We start from the raw sequence: 24,120 nt of genomic DNA, 5'->3' as shown, positions 1-24,120 counted from the left end.
GTCATCCCCATCTCAGTAAACTCCAACTCCCAGCCTTGCAGTCATTAAGACCTCTTCACTGCAAACTGGCTTACTCCCTGGCCCCCTTCAGGTCTACACCAAAATTCCTAAAGAGTTATCAAATACAGTGTAACCCAGTCTGTGTCCCTCACATTCCCTACCTACCCATCCCAGCTTTGATCTCCTCCATAGCACTCACTTCCACCTGATCGTCTTTTACTAATTGGTCTCTTTCTCTTTCTACTAGAACGTAAGCTCCATGAAGGCAAGGAATTTTGCCTACTTTATTCATTCCTGTATCCCCAGTGACCAAAGATATATAATATCTTTGACACTCAATAATTATTTGTTTAGTTATTGAATGAGTAATCAAATGAGTTCAGGGGCAAGCAGGGATGAAATCAACACCATAAGTAAAGTGTTAGCCTCAAAAGGAGATATAATACATCTCTTCTCTTCAGGAAGAGAAAAAAAATGTCTACCGATTTTGAACATCTAAGCAAAGAAATGACAGTAGAACCAATCTTACATGGGGCTTACTATGGAGGTCACAAGTGTAAGCACTTTACACATATTCATGGGTGTAATCCTCTCAACTGCCTGTGGGCAGGTTCTATTATCATCACTTTATAGATAAGGAAACTGAGGCAGAGTGAGGTTAAGTAACTTCTCCAAGGTGACTAGCCATTAAGTGACAGAGCTGGAATAAAAATCAAGTTATCTGACTTCAGGGTCCATCATAACCTCCACACCATACTACATCTTGAAGGTTCTTTACTGAGGGTGATATAATAGTAGTGGGATACAGAAGTTGAAAAAAGTAGGAGAGGTCTGAAATAACTATTTGGGAGTTCAGTAGGGAGTCCATTAAACTAAAGAATTGTTGAGAAGCATTGAAGGCCTGGTGCAGTTAAACTATATGGCTTTGCAATGGACTCCATTAAGTTGGGAAGAAAGGGTCACCGAAAGAGGAGGTGGCTATTCACCCGTCAAGTCTGCTTAGATGTTGCCCTGGTTCCAAAAGCTGCTACTTTTGAAAAATAGCATCTACATAAAGCAAATATTTTATCTAATAATCCATTGAAATAAATTTATAGTTGTTCTCACAAAATGTCACTACTCACATCTACTGACAAATTCTGACACAAGCCCCTAGGAATCAGTGTACTTGTTTTTACTTGACAACCTACCAAATCCTTCATATTTACAATTACTTCAGCTGCAACAAGAACTAAAGGCAAGTCATCTTTAAGTTATGAAAACGATGGATAAATAGATAAAACAAAATGTGGCATTCACATCCAGTGGAATATTATTCAGCCTTAAAAGGAATGAAATTCTGATGTAAGCTGACATGGATGAATGTTTAAGAAATGGTAAGTTTATTTTTTTATTTTTATTTTTTTTAAATCAATTTTATTTTATTTTTATTTTTTTCTTTTATTATTATTATTATTATTATTATTATTATTATTATACTTTAGGTTTTATGGTACATGTGCGCAATGTGCAGGTAAGTTACATATGTATACATGTGCCATGCTGGTGCGCTGCACCCACCAACTCGTCATCTAGCATTAGGTATATCTCCCAATGCTATCCCTCCCCCCTCCCCCCACCCCACAACAGTCCCCGAAGTGTGATGTTCCCCTTCCTGTGTCCATGTGTTCTCATTGTTCAATTCCCACCTATGAGTGACAATATGCGGTGTTTGGTTTTTTGTTCTTGCGATAGTTTACTGAGAATGATGATTTCCAATTTCATCCATGTCCCTACAAAGGACATGAACTCATCATTTTTTATGGCTGCATAGTATTCCATGGTGTATATGTGCCACATTTTCTTAATCCAGTCTATCATTGTTGGACATTTGGGTTGGTTCCAAGTCTTTGCTATTGTGAATAATGCCGCAATAAACATACGTGTGCATGTGTCTTTATAGCAGCATGATTTATAGTCCTTTGGGTATATACCCAGTAATGGGATGGCTGGGTCAAATGGAATTTCTAGTTCTAGATCCCTGAGGAATCGCCACACTGACTTCCACAAGGGTTGAACTAGTTTACAGTCCCACCAACAGTGTAAAAGTGTTCCTATTTCTCCACATCCTCTCCAGCACCTGTTGTTTCCTGACTTTTTAATGATTGCCATTCTAACTGGTGTGAGATGGTATCTCATTCTGGTTTTGATTTGCATTTCTCTGATGGCCAGTGATGGTGAGCATTTTTTCATGTGTTTTTTGGCTGCATAAATGTCTTCTTTTGAGAAGTGTCTGTTCATGTCCTTCGCCCACTTTTTGATGGGGTTGTTTGTTTTTTTCTTGTAAATTTGTTGGAGTTCATTGTAGATTCTGGATATTAGCCCTTTGTCAGATGAGTAGGTTGCGAAAATTTTCTCCCATTTTGTAGGTTGCTTGTTCACTCTGATGGTAGTTTCTTTTGCTGTGCAGAAGCTCTTGAGTTTAATTAGATCCCATTTGTCAATTTTGGCTTTTGTTGCCATTGCTTTTGGTGTTTTAGACATGAAGTCCTTGCCCATGCCTATGTCCTGAATGGTAATGCCTAGGTTTTCTTCTAGGGTTTTTATGGTTTTAGGTCTAACGTTTAAGTCTTTAATCCATCTTGAATTGATTTTTGTATAAGGTGTAAGGAAGGGATCCAGTTTCAGCTTTCTACATATGGCTAGCCAGTTTTCCCAGCACCATTTATTAAATAGGGAATCCTTTCTCCATTTCTTGTTTTTGTCAGGTTTACAGACAAGCAAATGCTGAGAGATTTTGTCACCACCAGGCCTGCCCTAAAAGAGCTCCTGAAGGAAGCGCTAAACATGGAAAGGCACAACCGGTACCTGCCACTGCAAAATCATACCGAAATGTAAAGACCATCGAGACTAGGAAGAGACTGCATCAACTAACGAGCAAAATATCCAGCTAACATCATAATGACAGGATCAAATTCACACATAACAATATTAACTTTAAATGTAAATGGACTAAATGCTCCAATTAAAAGACACAGACTGGCAAATTGGATAAAGACTCAAGACCCATCAGTGTGCTGTATTCAGGAAACCCATCTCACGTGCAGAGACACACATAGGCTCAAAATAAAAGGATGGAGGAAGATCTACCAAGCAAATGGAAAACAAAAAAAGGCAGGGGTTGCAATCCTAGTCTCTGATAAAACAGACTTTAAACCAACAAAGATCAAAAGAGACAAAGAAGGCCATTACATAATGGTAAAGGGATTAATTCAACAAGAAGAGGTAACTATCCTAAATATATATGCACCCAATACAGGAGCACCCAGATTCATAAAGCAAGTCCTGAGTGACCTACAAAGAGACTTAGACTCCCACACATTAATAATGGGAGACTTTAACACCCCACTGTCAACATTAGACAGATCAACGAGACAGAAAGTCAACAAGGATACCCAGGAATTGAACTCAGCTCTGCACCAAGCGGACCTAATAGACATCTACAGAACTCTCCACCCCAAATCAACAGAATATACATTTTTTTCAGCACCACACCACACCTATTCCAAAATTGACCATATACTTGGAAGTAAAGCTCTCCTCAATAAATGTAAAAGAACAGAAATTGTAACAAACTGTCTCTCAGATCACAGTGCAATCAAGCTAGAACTCAGGATTAAGAATCTCACTCAAAACTGCTCAACTACGTGGAAACTGAACAACCTGCTCCTGAATGACTACTGGGTACATAACGAAATGAAGGCAGAAATAAAGATGTTCTTTGAAACCAACGAGAACCAAGACACAACATACCAGAATCTCTGGGATGCATTCAAAGCAGTGTGTAGAGGGAAATTTATAGCACTAAATGCCCACAAGAGAAAGCAGGAAAGATCCAAAATTGACACCCTAACATCACAATTAAAAGAACTAGAAAAGCAAGAGCAAACACATTCAAAAGCTAGCAGAAGGCAAGAAATAACTAAAATCAGAGCAGAACTGAAGGAAATAGAGACACAAAAAACCCTTCAAAAAATAAATGAATCCAGGAGCTGGTTTTTTGAAAGGATCAACAAAATTGATAGACCGCTAGCAAGATTAATAAAGAAAAAAAGAGAGAAGAATCAAATAGATGCAATAAAAAATGATAAAGGGGATATCACCACCGATCCCACAGAAATACAAACTACCATCAGAGAATATTACAAACACCTCTATGCAAATAAACTAGAAAATCTAGAAGAAATGGATAAATTCCTCAACACATACACCCTCCCAAGACTAAACCAGGAAGAAGTTGAATCTCTGAATAGACCAAAAACAGGAGCTGAAATTGTGGCAATAATCAATAGCTTACCAACCAAAAAAAGTCCAGGACCAGATGGGTTCACAGCCGAATTCTACCAGAGGTACAAGGAGGAGCTGGTACCATTCCTTCTGAAACTATTCCAATCAATAGAAAAAGAGGGAATCCTCCCTAAATCATTTTATGAGGCCAGCATCATCCTGATACCAAAGCCTGGCAGAGACACAACAAAAAAAGAGAATTTTAGACCAATATCCTTGATGAACATTGATGCAAAAATCCTCAATAAAATACTGGCAAACAGAATCCAGCAGCACATCAAAAAGCTTATCCACCATGATCAAGTGGGCTTCATCCCTGGGATGCAAGGCTGGTTCAATATACGCAAATCAATAAATGTAATCCAGCATATAAACAGAACGAAAGACAAAAACCACATGATTATCTCAATAGATGCAGAAAAGGCCTTTGACAAAATTCAACAACCCTTCATGCTAAAAACTCTCAATAAATTAGGAATTGATGGGACGTATCTCAAAATAATAAGAGCTATTTATGACAAACCCACAGCCAATATCATACTGAATGGGCAAAAACTGGAAGCATTCCCTTTGAAAACTGGCACAAGACAGGGATGCCCTCTCTCACCACTTCTATTCAACATAGTGTTGGAAGTTCTGGCCAGGGCAATTAGGCAGGAGAAGGAAATCAAGGGTATTCAATTAGGAAAAGAGGAAGTCAAATTGTCCCTGTTTGCAGATGACATGATAGTATATCTAGAAAACCCCATTGTCTCAGCCCAAAATCTCCTTAAGCTGATAAGCAACTTCAGCAAAGTCTCAGGATACAAAATCAATGTGCAAAAATCACAAGCATTCTTATACATCAATAACAGACAAACAGAGAGCCAAATCATGAGTGAACTCCCATTCACAATTGCTTCAAAGAGAATAAAATACCTAGGAATCCAACTTACAAGGGATGTGAAAGACCTCTTCAAGGAGAACTACAAACCACTGCTCAAGGAAATAAAAGAGGATACAAACAAATGGAAGAACATTCCATGCTCATGGGTAGGAAGAATCAATATCATGAAAATGGCCATCCTTCCCAAGGTAATTTACAGATTCAATGCCATCCCCATCAAGCTACCAATGACTTTCTTCACAGAATTGGAAAAAACTACTTTAAAGTTCATATGGAACCAAAAAAGAGCCCGCATCGCCAAGTCAATCCTAAGCCAAAAGAAATGGTAAGTTTAGACAGACACAAAAGGATATTGTATGATTCCACTTACATGAAGTACCTAGAATAGTCAAATTTATAGGGACAGAAAATAGAATGGTGGTTGCCAGAGGCTGGCGGGAGGGAGAATGGGTAGTTATTGTTTAATGGGTATGGGGTTTCAGTTTGGGATGATGAAAAATTCTGGAGATGGATACTGGTGAATGTTGCAAAACAATGTGAATGTAATTAATGTCAACTAATTTTACACTTAAAAATGGTTAAAATGGTAAGTTTTATATATGTATATTTTACTACAAATGAAGTTATGAAACATGGAATAAGAATGCAGCCTTGGTGGAGTCTACTTCTGATGAGAAACCCACTATGTGTCTAGGACAGTTAAGGTACAAAGAGATCTATAGAGAGGCAGCGGAGCTAGGATGGAGTCTGAATATTCCCCCAATTTACATGACAAAGAGAGTTTTCAAGATTGTTATACTGCTAGTTAAGGGCAGCAGGGACTGCAGCTTTGGACTATCCTGCTTCCAGTGGCAGGGTTGGAACAGAGTCTTAGGAACTTCGGGGCAGGGCAGGGGGGCGGCAAGTAGGGGGGTTCTAATTAGCCATCAATGCTCTTTTTATGCTCAAATATCTGACATCAGGAGTCTTGCCTGATTCTTTGTAGCCCAGACTCTCAACAAGTATCTGGCTCCTAGAAGGTATTTATTACATAGCTAGTGAATGTAGATGAAAGTTTGATTTGGTTTATATAATGGAGAATAGATAATGTCTTCTTCAGAGTGCTATACCTGGTTGGAATGGAATTATATAAAAATACAGATACAAAGGTAAGGCATTATTCTTAATACAAACAGGACAAAAAGAGGCTTGAAAAATCTCCCTGAAGGTCACAGTTTATTTGCCATGATCTGCTTTCTTGGTGAGTTATGATAATTCTCACTGAAAACATGGAAAGCTCTGATTTACCTTTTTCTTTTAGTTATCTTGGAAAGAGAAAAGGGTGGGGTCTTTCTGCCTACCAAGTTTCTCAATTCTTACAAAGACAGAACAATGGATGAACAAAGTAATTTACTATTCAGAAGGATACGGGGTTTATTTGGAATAAAAATACACTAGAAAAAAATAGTTATTTGTTTCTTTTAGTGACTTTTCTAGCTCTATAACCTCCACCTCCCACCTCGGTTCTGGATGGATTTGCTGTGCAGGCAGAAATCTAAGGTAAGGCATTAAAGGTCTCACAGATCTTCCCTGGTAGATCACATTCTGCTAATCTAATCACACTTGACTATCAATTTAATAAATTTAATTATCCAAAAAATCTTATTATCCAAATTTTATATATCTGCCTCCTATAGATGAGTATCATTTTATAATACACTGAGAACAGTCAAGAATTATATCTTGTATTTATGATTTAAGAACCTATATTTAAAAACTATGACCTGTATTTATGTAACTATAATAAGGGACATTAGAAACCAAACAGATGGATATTTATAAAAACTGTTATTTCAAGAAAAGATTTAAAGAAGCTCATTCCAACTCCTTTGTATAAACTAGGGAACACACAATTACTTTAAGTAGAATTAAGTTTTTTCTTAATTGCACTCCAGATTACATCAAAGGTAAAACATTTAGCGATCTTAAGACTTTAACCTCCTCAAATTTTCAATGGATTGCCTTTCAGAATGATTTTTCTAATTAACATGAGAGGAAATCTAGCTAACAAAAGGCCAAACTCTTAGATTCTTTTCAAGAGTTGAATGAATTTTTATGTATCAACACAGGTGGATTCCAATATTCATTCACTAAGCAGAAAGGAATAATTAATTTTTATCATCCAAGTACCATACAAATAGGAAGTTAAAATAGAATTTTCATTGATGGTCAGTACAATAGATTCCATGTTATGATGAATTCCAAGATCATCAATTTCTGCATGTTTAGTAGAAAGTGTACTTTTCAGTGTTACAATGTCTTCAAAGAGTCTTCAGTTTGTCTTTATCTTGCTCTTTTTGACTGCAAAGTGCAAAAGATTCCTGAACAAACTGCCTGCACATTGGGCACTGCTGAAAATACTTCACACAGCCATCACACAGGCATGTGTGTCTGCATGGTAAGAGCACCCAGTTCACAGTCCCATTCTGGCAAACAACACAGTCCTTGCTGTTCTCTTCCGATGGCTCAACTTCACTTTCAGAGAGTCCCACCTTTTCCAACAAACTTCTGTCTGTGTTTTTTTCTTCTGAAGAGGAATTGTTGGAGGGAGTGAAATTATTTGCAGACATGAAAAGTTGCTGAAAATCAAAGAAATAAATTTAAAGATTATTATAAATAACAATTACTCTTTAAAACTGGGGGTCATAAGAAGCGGCTCAAAATTTATGAGCTAGCAAATTCAATTGCAAAGAATAGTTAGTTATCTTCTATAATTATTAACTGAAAAATATAATCATCTTTTCATAAATGGCCATTCTTTGAAACTCTGTAAACAAAAGAGACAGAGATAAGACTACAGAGTACGACTTACCTTAAGATCATGAAATTGACCTTGAGCCAAGAGTAAATATTGATACAATATTCTGCAGGATAGTTTATAAGTCCTATCAGGAATATGAATCACTGACACCATGGAAATCTAAAATAAAAATTGAACACTGGTCAGTATTTAAAATATATTATTTCACAAATACGTGAAAAATGCTTTTCAACTGCTTCTAGACACTGTCTTCTGCCAAAAAAAAAAAAAAAGAAAAATCCTTCTCAAAAATAAAAGGCTGATAAATTAGAAAATTTACGTCAATCTGATTAAATCAAAATCACTGCAGAGGAATCAGTTACTGACATATTTTTGGCAGAGTTATTTTAATTGTACTCAAATTTACAAATTTAATGTGATCACAATGGACAAAGGAATCTTTGAGAGGACTAAAGAAGGAAATGGAGAGGAATTAAAATCAGTATTAAACGGTCTTTTAAGAAGCTTGGACGTAAAGGGACCAGAGAAAACACTTTTGCTTAGAGAGCTACATGCATTGACTCTAAAATTCTCATATAGAAAAATGAACACAAAAGAACAGCTAGAAAAATACTGAAAAGAGAGAGCTATGAGGGCGACTAGCCCCATCAGATAATAAAACAGACTACAAAGCCTTTAAAATTAAAGCAGTATGGTACTGGCACATGAATAGACAGATGGATGAAACAGGATAAACAGTCCAGAAACAGACCTAACTATGTACAAAAATATAATAAAGGTGTGATGTCAAATCACCAAAGAGTTTTTTTTAATAAACAGTATTGGGACAATTGGATAGCTATTGGAAAAATATATAATTAGATGCATTCCTCATAGTGTACATAAGAATAAACTCCAGACACATAAGAGATCTAAATGTAAAAAATAAAACTGTACAAGTACTAGAAGAAAATCAACAAATTCCATTTTAGTCTCAGTGTAAGGAAAGACATTAACTACAACTCAAAGCCCAGAGGAAATACACTTGACTATATAAGAATTAAAAATATACATGATAAAAAGCACCATAAACAAAGTCAAAACACATGACAAACTAGAATAAATATTCACAAGGTGTGTCACAAATTAAAGGTGAATATTCCTAATTTATGAAGAACTTTTAAAAACTTAAGAAAAATGGCCAAAATCCTATAGAAAAATGGGCAAAAGACATAAAGGGACAATTCAGAAAAAGATATAAACATGAGCCTTGACCATATTAAAAGATGTTTAATTAAAATTAACACTGCACCATTGTTCACTCATCAAAGTAACAAAAATCCAAAAGCTTGTCAATACACTCTGTGGAAATACACTCTCATATATTGTTGGTGGAAATGTTTTTTTCCAAAAAGGTACAATTCCAATGGCAATATCTAACAAAACAACATGCATTTACACTTCAACCATACAATTCCAACAATATTAAGATATGCATATATGAATTATTCAGCATAAGATTATTTGTTACTGCAGAATACTGGAAACTACCTGAATGTCCAAGCACAGGAGACTGGCAGAATAACTATGGAATATGCACAGCATACACACAGTGCAGTGCTATGCAGCTATTAAAAAAAAAAAGTGAAGACAATCTCTGCAAACTGGTGTGCAGTGATTTCCAGGAGATTTTCTGAAATGAAAAAAAGCAAAGTACAAACCAGCATACGTAGCATAGAGTATGTGCTATCTTTTGTGTAAGAAAAAAGAGAAAATAAAAAACAGGGAGGAAAAATCGGAAAACAACAACTATCTCTAAGGACTGGGGTGTGTGGGAATGGCGTGGAAGGGATATGGAAGAAAACAACATGAGTATATTTCTTTATATGGTTTTCTGACTTTTGAGAGAACTAATCCAAGTAATCTGTGGGCACAGTTTGACTACAAACCCTCAGTCTTGGCAGGAAGCAGGGAAATGGCAGTTTGAGCATCAAAATAATTAAATTCAGCCATGAATTATAAAACACTGGGGGGAAATTCATGAGGCCATAGAGACAACAGATAAGCAAACAAACAAATGCGAGAGACAGGAAGTCTCTTGCTTATAGAATGCCAAGAACTGACTGGAGGGCTGCAGTTGGAAAATAATTATTTTGCAACCATCACCGTAAAGATGAAATCTGGCAAGAATCATCAATGGATGTTAAATCTAGGACAAAAAAATTTTTTTAATAAACAGCAGGATATTTACATGATCTTACAGTGCCTCCTCACAGACCAACGGGTAGAAAAAAACAGAAGAGTGGAGAAATTAGTTAACACCTTGACTAAGAGATCAAAATTAACACGACCAATTAGAGAAAAGAACATTGCATGCTTCTAGAGGTGGCACTCTGAAAAGGACACATCACCTGGGCAGCTCACTGGCTACAGATGTAAAACTTTGATCTGATCATAAGAAAAATCAGACAAACAAAATGAGAATGTTTTAATTTACAAAAAGGGTGTGTGTGTGTGTGTATGCATGTGACTATACCCTTCAAAAATGCTCATGTCATAAAAGACAGAGTATGGAAATGTTCCAGGCTAAAGGAAGCTAAAGATCCATGACAAATACAAAATCTGGCTCTAGACTAGAACCTGAACTGCAGAAGAAAATTGGTTGTGAATTGGATAAAATACTGTATCAATGTTAAATTTATAAAGCAGATGACTATATTGTGGTTATATAAGAAAGCATCCTTATTTTTAGGAAATACACACTGAAGCATTTAGGGGTAAAGAATCATCACGTATGCAACTTATTCTCAAATCGCTGATTTAAAATATATATACGATCATATATATGTGTATGTATAAACATATGGGTAGGCTGGGTGTGGTGGCTCACGCCTGTAATCTCAGCCCTTTGGGAGATCACGGTGGGAGGACTGCTTGAGCTCAGGAGTTTGAGACCAGCCAGGGCAACACAGTAAGACCCTGTCTTTACAAAAAAAATTTTTTTAAATTTAGCCTGGCACAGTGGTACATTCCTGTTGTCCCGGTTACTCAGGAGGCTGAGGCAGGAGGATCACTTGAGCTCAGGAAGTTGAGGCTGCAGTGAGCCATGACTGTGCCACTATATTCCAGCCTGGTGATAGAGCAAGACCCTATCTCAATCAATCAATCAATCAATACATACATACATAAATGGGCGAACAATAATGCAAAGGACAGAAATGTTAACAATAGGAGATCCAGGTACAGGGTATACGGGTACTTTTTTACTTTTTTATTTTTGCAACTTTTTGAAATTATGCACAAATAAAAAGTTTTAAAACTCTATTAGTTGCAAAAACACAATATTCTTTACAAGTTTATAAAGATTTATTAATTTAGTAATGGCACCAGAGGATTTTAATACTAAATCAAAATGATGGGGTTAGTAGAAAATAGTAGTTATCACTTCATACTAACAATTTTGTCGTCTGGGAGCAGTGGCTCACACCTGTAACCCCAGCACTTTGGGAGTCCGAAGTGGGTCGATCATGAGGTCAGGAGCTCAAGACCAACCTGGCCAACATGGTGAAACCCCATCTCTACTAAAAATACAAAAATTAGCTGGGTGTGGTGGCGCTTGCCTGTAGTCCCAGCTACTCAGGAGGCTGAGGCAGGAGAATTGCTTAAACCCGGGAAGCAGAGGTTGCAGTGAGCTGAGATTGCACCACTGCACTCCAGCCTGGGCGACAGAGCGAGATTCTGTCTCAAAAAACAAAAAAACAAAAAAAAAAAATTTTGTCATTTGATTTAATATTAAAAGTCTCTGAAGCTATTATCATACTAGTTATATATGTAGTTGTAGGTAAATATTTGATATGGAAAAAATGTTCGAATATACTATTAAGTGAAAGCCGGTCACAAAATAGTACAAAATGTATAATTTTATCCTGTTTTTTTAAAATTACATATATAAAGATTTGGAAAGATACAGAAAAATACTCACAGTGATTATTTTTGGATGATAGAATACAGATTATTATACTTCTCTCCTTTTGGCTTATCTACACTTTCTAAATTTTTTTCCTGCCACAAATGTATTATTTGAATAATACCGAAAAAAAGCCAATGTAATTAAGTAAAAATGAAAACATTTTAAAGTCAAAATTTTGTAGTAACAATTCCTGCTTTCCTTTTTTTAACCTAAAACAACAAAGTGGTTCCTAACTGTACTACCTAAATATAATTCTTTGCTGTCAAAATAAAAATGATATTTTATTAGTAAGTTTTTAAAAAAATATATAGTCCCTGACGCGCAGATAAAATACTGAAAAAACACATATGAAAAAGAAATAGGAAATGGTCCATTTGCTTTTAAAATTATAAAAACAGAGAACATTAATACAAAATACACTAATAAATATATTTGAGTGCCAATATTACCCCCAATCTGAGAAATAAGACAAGAGAAGCAAGGATTAACAGGAAAAAAGGAGGGAGCCCAGAGATGAGAATAAAAGACATTCAAAAGGACCCAGACACAGAGACATATACAAAGCACCAGAGAAGATGGCTGTTAACCCTTGGGAGACACTCAGGCTTCCCTATGGGAACAAGCCTCCCACAACTACAGCTGGGCCACACAGTCTTCATCCAGTGTGATCAGAGACCTGAGAGCAAACTCTTCTCTGGCCTACAAGGCCATTGACCCGAAAACACACACACAAAAATGGTTAAAATGGTAAACTTTATATATAAAATATATATATTTTACCACACAGATACACAATCACTCCCTGTTTGGACAGGGGAAAAAAGTCAGAAAAAAAAAAAAGACCCAAGCACCTAGACAGCACTATCAGTGAAGGGAAAAGGAATGCAGTGGGGAAGCTGGGAGAGAAAATGACTGTGATCTGATCCTTTTGTGTTGAACCAAAGGAAAAAGGAGAACAGAACCCAAGAAACTTAGAAGAGATGGGGCAGACAGTGGGGGCAGAAGGGCTTCCTTGCCCAAGTACACAGGGTCAAGAACAAAGAAGCTAGAAATACGAGACACCAATTTAACAGGCTTTATTTATCTCTAACTGAAACGGAGAGAAAGCAGGGAGGAAGCCAGAAGGCCTCTCATGCACGCTAAGGTGCATGCGATGTATAGCTAAGGTGTTTCGCTGTCAAGTTCTATGAGGCTCATTAACATTGACTAGTATCACTTTTTTTTTTTTTTACTTATCAAACCTTTATTGAACCCCTATTGTATCCTAGGCACTGTACTAGGTTCTGGAAATACACTACTGCTGTTATGACTTTTGTATTTTGTATTTTTATTGTATATATTTAAGGTGTACAACAGGATGTTTTGATATATATATACCTAGTGAAATGTTTACTATTATAATGCAAATTAATATATGCATTATCTTACATAGTTACTTCCATTTTGCATGTGGCAAGGGCACCAAAAATCCCAAAAGCAATACCATATTAACTATAGTCCTTATGCTGTACATTAGATCTCTAGACCTGTTCATTTTATATATCTGTAACTTTGTTTCTAGTGACCTATATATCCCCATTTCCTTCCCCTCTGCTCCCCATGACTTGGAAAAAATAAGCTCACCTCAGCTCAATGGAACTTCAGTTTGAAAATATTAAAAACCAAAAACCTAGATGTTTAACTGCAAATGAGGAAGAAGGGTCTAGATTTCCCAAAGAGTTTGTACCTTCCAAAGCTCAATGTACACTTGTTGCAGGAAGATATTCCTGCTAAAAAAAAATAAACTCAAAAAACAAAAACAAACAAACAAACACAAAAAGCTCAGAGTCAAGCCCTTGTTCCATCTCTTACTGCCTGAATGACTGGGATTTTTCTTGACTCTGTTTCAGTCTGTGAAAGGTGAATATTTGCCCTATCCTAAGAAACCAGGTTGTTGGAAGAAAAAAATAAGTTAATGTTTGTGAACACACTTTGCATATTACCAAGTATCACAAAACAATGTTACCATATGTTTATTAATGAATAATCTATATTAAATACTTCAGAAAAGTAGTCAATTGTGTGTAAGGACATTTTTACCATGATATAATTTCATCAAAAGTTTATTTCATGTCTAAGTTTCTATTATACTCAGATGATTGTCAAAGTTTCAGTCCTCTTAGATCTCTAAGATACTTTTAACTTCCTAATAGGAATCAACTACCAGACTGAAAAAATAATTAGCACATAATGAGGAAAGCAGATTACTATAATTACTGAAAATACAGGGACCAGACATATAAGATATAGGTGCAGCAGGGACCTTGATGGAAACAAGGTGACTGCAAGCAGGCAAAAAAACAGTGGATACTATCTTAAAATTGAGCACTTTAGATCATTATTGTGCTTATTTATTCAGTGCTAAACATGTTCAGAATAAACATGCTTCCCAACAGACTGTTTCTATACAGCAAATATGAGAGAATACAGAATGATGAAATTAACTTAATTCAACCATTATATATCTTTTATTTCCCAAATAAAGTCATATTACTGTGATCCATAAGGCAAAAAATGAGTCATACTCTGAAGGTACTGTTACATATATAAAAACCAAATAGGTGTATACAGCCAAATAGGTGTTAATGATGAAATTAACTTAATTCAACCATTATATATCTTTTATTTTCCAAATAAAGTCGTATTACTGTGATCCATAAGGCAAAAAATGAGTCATAATCTGAAGGTACTGTTACACATATAAAAACCAAATAGGTATATAGTTTCTTTTTTTTTTTTTTTTTTTTTTTTTTTTGAGATGGAGTCTCGCTCTATCGCCCAGGCTGGAGTGCAGTGGCGCAATCTCGGCTCACAGAAAGCTCCGCCTCCCGGGTTCACGCCATTCTCCTGCCTCAGCCTCCCCAGTAGCTGGGACTACAGGCGCCCACCACCACGCCCGGCTAATTTTTTGTATTTTTAGTAGAGACGGGGTTTCACCGTGTTAGCCAGGATGGTCTCGATCTCCTGACCTCGTGATCCGCCCGCCTCGGCCTCCCAAAGTGCTGGGATTACAGGCGTGAGCCACCGCGCCCAGCCTAGGTATATAGTTTCTAGGCCAAATGCACATCCTCAGAAATTAAAATAAAACTTTTTCTATTTATCAAATAATGAAGAACCACCATTCAAATCACTTAGAGGTAATGCTTTCAAATTTTTCAATTACTTACAATATCATAAATTTCCCGGTCATCCTCATCAGCTAAGGTCAATAGCGCTACCAATGGATAGCGAGATCTGGGTACTGTACCAAAGTCTTCAATTTTTGTATCTCTTGGCAACTGGCAATATATTTCTTCTTTGCTATCCTTTTTAATACTTTTTGAAAACGTAAAGGTAAATTGCCACTACAACCATAAGAACAAAAATATACCAAAAATGATCAATAAGTTAGCAACACTTTATCCATAAGAAGTCTAATTTTCAGTGCTAATGGGTATATCAGATAAAAGGATACAAATACTGTTCCTGATAGAGATATTCACTATACAGAGCATCTTCTAATGCTTGGGGAGTGCTTATTCTGAAGCAATAAACGTGCTTCTGCAGAGCTTCATATAATTTTTGAACACTGCACCCCCAGTAGCATGTAAGGAGGCTATCTTCAAGGCAATCTGTTGTCAAGGTTATGCCAGCTGTAAAAATCAAAGGAGAAAGAATGAAAGTGATTTAATGCAACTTCTAATACAATCATACAGGATGAGTAACAAAAGTTTCCTTCTGGATGCTGGCCAGGATGATGGCAGTTAAAAGAACTTGTTAAAGGGTATGCCCCCTATAAATGAAGGAACTGGCCTCTATAACAAGATATAAAAGCTCAATGTCTACACATTTTTTGAGAGCTATCAAAAAACTATTTCTTACTATTTATCTATTTAGGCTTAGAAACTGTCAACTTAATTTTCTTTTTTGGTGACTCTAAGACATTTCTCATCTAGATTTTTAAAACTAAAATACATTTCACTATTGATAACCTACCACTCTCATAGTGTATATGATCCTAATGACAAGAAACAGTGCAGCAGAATAGAGCTGTCCTCTAAAGTGGATATGTACAACCTATATGGTCCACAACATGATCACTGTTGTAAGAAAAATATTAAAAAGAAATTGAGCTTTACTAACATTAATATATACATTGACAACATTAACATACAGGCTTGTCACAGACTTAATGTCCCATGTAATATGCAAAATATCCTGAGGAATAGAGTGGGGATTCCAAAACATAAAGAGTTTAATAGTGGTATCTTAATTCAGTTGTTCACTTTCAACTTAAGAAGATATAACAATTTGAGTAGACCTGATTAAATGGATATACAAATTGTAAGTAGACATGAAATTATATTATATAGTTTTATTTAACACTTGCATAGGACTTACTTTGTGTCACCTATGTGATTTCCCCCTCCTAGTGGTATTTGTAGCAATATCACATTCAAGGGTAGCAACATCCAGCCTTTCATACTGCTGGGGGTGCAAACTGTAGCAGCGCAAACTGTAACATGTAGTACTCCTTGGCAATGATATACTGACTAGATCAAAAGGGCATGGTTTTGGTCATTGTTCCTGGCTCAACAGTCTTGGTGTCTGATTTTGGCTCTCCAAACCTGCCAGCAATTCTGTAAGCTACCCAATATCCTTTTATTGAAGTTGTTCCTGTTGCTTGCTAATAAGAATTCTGATTGGTATATTACCTATTTTTTAAAATGTGATCAAGAGTATATGTTAGAAGAAGATATATAAATACAAGCAGATGCTCCACAGGATACCAAAAACTGATTTTTGCAATTTTACTCTCAGTATTTAGTAGTATGTATACAGAGTCTGAGAGTCTGAGTAGCATTGATACATGGCCACTTCTAATCATATTTAAGCAAAAATTTTAATCGGTAGGAACTTTGCATAGGTTAATTGGAGCAGGCTTTGATTTCAAATTTTTATGATTCCAATCATCAGGTATTAATTCAAGAATGAAAAATTCCATTTGATATTAAATAGCTGAAGGAAAACATTTTATTTATACATACACAAATACATGTATACACATACACACACACACATAAAATCACACATATTTTTCCCTTTGTCACTGTAGAACCACACAACATGAGGGAGAAGAAAAAAGCTGGAGGTAGACATGAAAGGAAAAAATAGAAAACGCATATTTTAAAACGTTGAAAAAGAAAAAAACAAGAAACACAAAATGATTATTTATTATTGTATTACCAGCAAAAATGTGAAAAGATATATGTACAAGGCTACTCATTATAGCATTAGTTATCATAGCAAAATGCTGGAATAAACCCAAATGTTCATCAATGAGGATTAAATGAATAAAATATAGTACTCTACAATAAAGTACTAAGGAGGTATTAAAAGTGAATAGGGAGGCGGAGGTTGCAGTGAGCCGAGATCTTGCCACTGCACCACAACCTGGGTGACAGAGTGAGACTCTGTCTCTTAAAAAAAAAAAAAAAAAAAGAATTGAGGTATATCAGAGTATCTGCACACACTATTATGAAATGATCTTCAGAATATATTAGTAAATGAAAAAAAGTAAGGTAGAGAAAATTAAATATATATGCTACTGTTTATCTCACAAGAATGGATACCCATATATATGTTTGTTTACATTAAAAAAGAACAGGCTGGGTGTGGTGTTTCATGCCTGTAATTCCAGCACTTTGGGAGGCCAAGATGGGCAGATCGCTTGAGCCAGGAGTTTGAGACCAGCCTGGGCCAACATGGCAAAACCATGTCTCTACAAAACATACAAAAATTAGCTGGGCATGGCGGCACGCAACCGTGGTCCTAACTTCTTGGGAGGCTGAGGTAGGAGGATCACGGCTGCAGTCAGCCATGATCACACCACTACACTCCCACCTGGATGACAGAGTGAGACCCTGTTTCAAAAAAAAAAAAAAAAAGAACAATGGAAGGATAAGCCTTTTAAAACTCAACTTACAGCTTACAGAACATATAAAACTACCCTGTTTATTTGCTTTGTAAAAAGAAAAAAAAGCCAGAGTCCCAAAGATTCAGAGCTACTTAAAAGACCCATTTATAGACTTTGTATACTTAAATAAAGTGGGAAGAGTATCAGAGACCTTTGACAATTGGAGATTAATCAGATTTTTAAATGTCTCTGAAATTAATTTAAAAAGAACTACAGAATCTACAAAATCATACTCTCCGTATTTTACAAACTTGTCCATTACATAAACTGAGGGGAGAATGTAATGATTTCCACTATCTGAAGATAGTGTCAGTACCCCTATCAAAACTATTCTCCCTTTACCTTTTCCACTTTTTTGCAAAGAGTTTCAATTTTTATATAATTTTTGCCTTCTAAAACTCAGTATGCACACAACATCATTTTAGATCAATAGCATTAACAGAATTGGGACATAGCTGTAAGAAAATTCAGAATCAAACTAAGTGAAGCACATGGGTGTGACATCTCTCAAACTGTCCTTACCCCGACTATCTATAACAGGCAAATAAAGCAGAGTGTAAGAGACAGCCTTGCAAAAAAGTGAAAAAATAAGGACTGTAGAAAATGTGCTAAGCCACTAAAAAGGGAGAAACGATGGGGCGGAAAAGCCACAAACCTTCTTGAGGAAGGATCCCTGTGAGAGAAGTAGTAATAAAACAAGGAGACCATTTATGAGGATAATAAAGCCAGAGTATTGGGAGATGAAAGTTTTAGGTTGTAGGGAATGGAAGTTCACAAACGCCTCCAAACATGCCATGTACATTGTGTTTTTTTCCTAACCCTTTTGCTTTAATGTTAGCTCTTACCAGAGTGAATAAGCTAAAATACAAGGAAGCTATTTACAAAAAGACAGCAGAATTCCTGAATCAAATTAATTCAACTCAACTAATATACACTGAGTACCTAACTTTCAATTTCATTAAAGACTCTATATTGCAGACATGGAAACACAAATCCAAATATATCATTACATAATAACAACAACAAAAAAATCCCAACAACCCACCCCTACTAAACAGAACTAAATGACTAAGATTAAAATGGATTCTCTGGTTTTCTTTTTTTTAATTATAAATTTTAAAATATGGCCAGGGCGCAGTGGCTCACGCCTGTAATCCCAGCACTTTGGGAGGCCTAGGTGGGCAGATCACAAGGTCAAGAGATTGAGACCATCCTGGATAACACAGTGAAACCCTGTCTCTACTAAAAATACAAAAAATTAGCTGGGTGTGGTGGCATGCACCTGTAGTCCCAGCTACTCAGGAGGCTAAGGCAGGAGAATTGCTTGAACCTGGGAGGCAGATGTTGCAGTGAGCCAAGACTGCACCACTGCACTCTAGCCTGGGCGACAGAGCGAGACTCCATCTCAAAGAAAACAAAACAAAACAAAACAAAAATCTTAAATATAAATAAAAAGCATGTGTGTTTTTTTGTTTTTGCTTTTTGAGACAGGGTCTCACTCTGTTGCCCAGGCTGGAGTGCAGTGGCGTGATCTCAGCTCACTGCAGCCTCAACCTCCCAGACTTAAGCAATCCTCCAGCCTAAGCCTCCTGAGTAGCTGGCACTAACAGGTGTGTGCCACCACGCCCAGATAATTTTTGTATTTTTAGTAGAGATGAGGTTTTGTCATGTTGGCCAGGCTTGTCTTGAACTCCTGGACTCAAGGATCCTCCCGTCTCAGCCTCCCAGAGTACTGGGATTAAAAGCATAAGCTACCACGTGCAGCCTCTGGTTTATTTTCAAGTTAAATCAGGCCTCTAGATTATTCACCCTCTTCTGCTATATGTCAGGCAGTTTGGGTACAGTGGTGAAAAAAAGATTTTTAAACTATCTACACATCAAATGAAATAACTTTTTTAAATGTCACAAATATTGTTACAACATTATTTTAATGTTCTGTGTAGACATCTTTAATGATACCCACTTTTCCACAGTTTAAACAAATGAATTTTACTCTGCTGAGTATAACTCCTATCAAAATCCTTCTATTTCCCCATAGGAGAAAGATAATAAATGATATGCATCAGTATTTTAAAGATTAAAATATTTCAGTGTTCATGCTGTATATCCACACATTTAAATAATTTTTCATGACTTCAGTAATACTACCGTTGGTTAGCAACTAGTGTGCAGGCATAGCTAAGAGGGCTACTTACTGGCTATCTTTTCATTTGCTTCAAACATTTGCAGGGCTGGCTCAATTTGTGACTATTTCTGCCTGAAAAGCAGATTGATGGATTTCCTCACACTTTCTGCCTCACCAGTGCCCTGTGTTTTGTTCACAATGTATCAGCTCTTCTCAGTTTTTCAGTGTATTTTCAGACCTGTGGAACTGTACTGCAGGAAGGAAGGCCTTGCAGCTGATAGGTTTTTCATTGTGGGTCCTGCTCAAGAGCCAGATGTGACTTTGTAGCAGGTTCCAGCCTGTGGCCACAGAGGTGGGAGGTTATTGAACCACCACTATTCTGTACACTTGATTTTTTATTTTATTTTTTGAGACAGAGTCTCACTCTGTCACCCAGGCTGAAGTGAAGTGGTGTGATCACGGCTTACTGCAACCTCCACCTCCTGGACTCAAGCAATCCTCCTACCTCATCCTCCCGAGTAGCTGGTAAGCTGGGTGTACACTTTAATCAGGCATGCACAACCTACTATCTTTTAAACAAATTAGTTTTCTCTGTGTCATATCTCAAAATCTGGTTTTCCCAAGTAAAAAATATCAGAATGAACTGTTATCTATTATAGGGAGGGAGCGGGGAGGGGAGTGGCCGAGATCCTAGTTTCCATCAATTCATAGGGTAATAATATTTACAGCTAAAGAGGATGAATAAGAAATTTTGTACTTTTTGCGGCCAAGAACGGTGGGTCACGCCTGTAATCCCAGCACTTTGTGAGCCTGGGGCAGAAGGACTGCTTGAGGCCAGGAGTTTGAGACCAGCCTGGGCAACACAGCAAGACCCCATCTCCACAAAAAACATTTTTTTTTATTTAGCCAGGCACGGTCACGCACAACTGTAGTCCCAGCTACTCAGGGGGCTGAGGCAGGAGGACCACTTGAGCCCAGGGTGTTGGGGTTGCAGTGAGCTATGATCACACTACTGCATTCCAGCCTGGGCGGAAGAGCAAGATCCTGTCTCAAAAAAAAAAAAAAAAAAAAATGTATTTTTCCTCACAAATCAAGACTTACTTAAGCCTGATGATCTATATTGACTAAGTAAACTGATTTCTGACCAGTTATTAGATTCTGAGAGTTAGAGGCAGGAAGGATGAATAGACAAGAATGGTCCATAGACGTAAGGGAGCAGGATGTTGCAAAGGAAGGTCAACTCTGTAAAATACTACAGAGATAGCATTAACTCAGCCCTGAAAGCCTCCCACTGGATTTGATGACTGCTGGGGGTCGAAACTGCAGGGCAGAAGTCGTAATTAGTGACCTCAGAGAAAGCCATTTCAGTAAAGGGATACAGGGAAAAGTCAGACTGCACTGCACTGAGGAGTAAAAATGAAGCAGGCTAAGAGACGGAAAATGCAAACAGCTCCTAAGAAGCTGGCTGTGAGGGGAAGAAGAGAAATACAGCAGTAGCTAGAATAGGATGAAAAGCAGAGAAATATCTGGCTTATTTGTTTTCAAGAAACCAGAAATGTAAGCAAGTATAGAAGGGACAGGGTCTTGGCCCAGAAAAAAAGCTACAGAACTGTATCTAGGAATGCCTACTCTTTATTTCTATTGAACTGTCACGAAAGAATTTCAAAGTCCAAAAGTTCAAAACTGAATTCATTGCCTTTCTTTGGAAACTTGCTATTCTTTCTGTACTCCTCATTTTTGTAACAGGATCTGGCTATGGAGGACCCACAGTAAGAACCTGAGTCTTCTTAGACTCCTCTCTTACCTGTCTCATCCTATGCTTTACCATAACTACTGTTTCTTTAATGTATCACTCCATTTCTCATCCAATTTCTCATCCAAGAGGTAAACACCTATCTTTCAAGATTCTACTCAAAAAAAAAGGAGGAAGGAAGAAAGAAAAAAAAGTAAGAGAGACTCAGCATATTCTTTTTTATGAAGGCTTTCCTGAATATGCCTCTTCACCTTAACAAATTTAAGCATCTCTTTCTTTACAATTCTAATGGTTCCTATATGGTCCTGCAGACAACTTATTTTTCCAAGCAAGTACAAAAGCAAACAACTGCCATATATTACCTACCATCTACAAAAGAACATGTTATATCAAAATAATTTATACCAAAATACCATAGTTTCAGATTAAATGACAATCATTCTGGCCAGGCACGGTGGCTCACACCTGTAATCCCAGCACTTTGGGAAGCCGAGGTGGGTGGATCACCTGAGGTCAGGAGTTTGAGACCAGCCTGGTCAACATGGTGAAACACTGTCTCTACAAAAAAACAAAAATTAGCCAGGCATGGTGGCACATGCCTGTAATCTCAGTGACTTGAGAGGCTGAGGCAGGAGAATCGCTTGAACCCAGGAGGCGGAGGCTGTAGTGAGCCGAGATTGTGCCATTGCACTCCAGTCTGGATGACAGAGTAAGAATCTGTCTCAAAAAAAAAAAAAAAAAAAAAAGGTAATTGTTCTTCAAAAGGTTAGCAACCTTACGTTAACTATATTTAGACATAATACATCATTTCTCACTTTACTACAGACCAATAAAAATAGCATAGTGTCCTAATAGACTTCACTATTAACACCTGTAATACTTCATTCTGCTCCTTTGTATACACATCTACCTGTTTACTAGGTGATAAAAATTCTTCAGGAGTAAAGTTTGTAACTTCTTAATCTTTATATCTGTCATACACAGTACAGCACCTGGAACAAAACAGTTGCCCAACAAATGTTTGTTAAAAGTCTAATGAAGGGAAAGAAATAGAGAAAGAAAATAAAAGGGCTAAAAAAAGAGGGCAAACAATGAGAGAAAATCTTTGGAAAATAGCCACCAACTTGTAATTGAAGCTGAAGATGGATTAGTGATCTCTACGCCAAAAGGATTCTTGACTTGTCTCATTTGCTTTTTGAAAACTCTTGTGCTGAACTGGGTCTCTTCTGAATTTCTCAGAATTACTGGAACATCCCAACCAAACCTAAAAAAAGGTAAAAAATAAAATATTATTTTAACAAATGATGAAACTTTGTGTTACGTGTAAAATCTGTTGTGCTTCATTAGCGATTCCTTTTAGCATTAAGTATCAGAAAAAGAGGTTAAATTTCTCAATTTACGTTATTTTAGAGATCCCACAGAACTGCAAAACAGTTGGCCCTCTGTATCAACCAACTGCACATCAAAAATATTTGGGGACGAGCAGGAAGAATAAAAAATAACAATAAAAAATACTACAAATTCAAAACCAATACAGTATAACAACTGTTTACACAGCATTTATATTTTACTAGGCATAAGTAATCTAGAGATAATTTAAAGTATACAGAAGGACGTGTGTAGGTTATACGCAAATACTATGTAATGTTATATAAGGGACTTAAGCATCCTAGAATATGGGGGGTGGGTATCCTAGAATCAATCCCCCTCGGATATCAAGGAAGCACTATGTATTGTTCAGCTGGCTGAATCAACATATTCTTGAAAACAAAGAGTTCTATTGTTAATACTGTTGATAACACCAAAGGAGTATGGAGATTATAGATAAATTATACTTAGTATAACAGCAAACACACGATGAACTTATTGAATTTTTTTAAATGTGAAAAATAAATATATATTCAAGAGGCAGACTATTGGCTGGGTGTGGTGGCTCATGCCTGTAATCCCAGCACTTTGGGAGGCCAAGGTGGAGGATCACTTGAGGTCAGGAGTTCGAGACCAGCCTGGCCAAAACATAGTGAAACCCTGTCATTAATAAAAATACAAAAATTAGCTAGGCATGGTGGCGTGGACCTGTAGACCCAACTACTTGGGAAGCTGAGGCAGAAGACTCGCTTGAACCTGGAAGGCAGAGGTTGCAGTGAGCCGAGATCGTGCCACTGGACTCCAGCCTGGGCAACAGAGCAAGATTTCGTCTCTCAAAAAAAAAAAAAAAAAAAAGAGGCAGACTAATATGATTTATGGGACAACGGAACTTTTTTTTTTTTTTTTTGAGATGGAGTT

General features: G+C 36.8%; 1 protein-coding gene across 4 annotated transcripts in view; it reads right to left on the bottom strand.

Moving 5' to 3' along the window:
* Positions 1 to 6,410: 6,410 nt before the first annotated feature.
* CGRRF1 (cell growth regulator with ring finger domain 1) overlaps positions 6,411 to 24,120 on the bottom strand; it is a 29,364-nt gene continuing 11,654 nt past the window's right edge. For all 4 annotated transcript variants that reach the window (XM_054449312.2, XM_054449313.2, XM_063651604.1 and 1 more), the window contains 5 exons: positions 22,959 to 23,098; positions 15,455 to 15,632; positions 15,168 to 15,315; positions 8,064 to 8,171; positions 6,411 to 7,830 (listed from right to left, as the gene is read on the bottom strand). In XM_054449312.2, coding sequence (XP_054305287.1) covers positions 7,513 to 7,830; positions 8,064 to 8,171; positions 15,168 to 15,315; positions 15,455 to 15,632; positions 22,959 to 23,098 — 892 coding nt within the window. In that variant the 3' untranslated portion in view covers positions 6,411 to 7,512. The remainder of the gene's footprint in view (positions 7,831 to 8,063; positions 8,172 to 15,167; positions 15,316 to 15,454; positions 15,633 to 22,958; positions 23,099 to 24,120) is intronic.

The sequence above is a fragment of the Pongo pygmaeus genome, chromosome 15, assembly GCF_028885625.2.
Source record: "Pongo pygmaeus isolate AG05252 chromosome 15, NHGRI_mPonPyg2-v2.0_pri, whole genome shotgun sequence".
Taxonomy (NCBI): domain Eukaryota; kingdom Metazoa; phylum Chordata; class Mammalia; order Primates; family Hominidae; genus Pongo; species Pongo pygmaeus.
The sequence above is the reverse complement of the archived record's forward strand: the minus strand, read 5'-3'. Positions and strand labels throughout refer to the sequence as shown.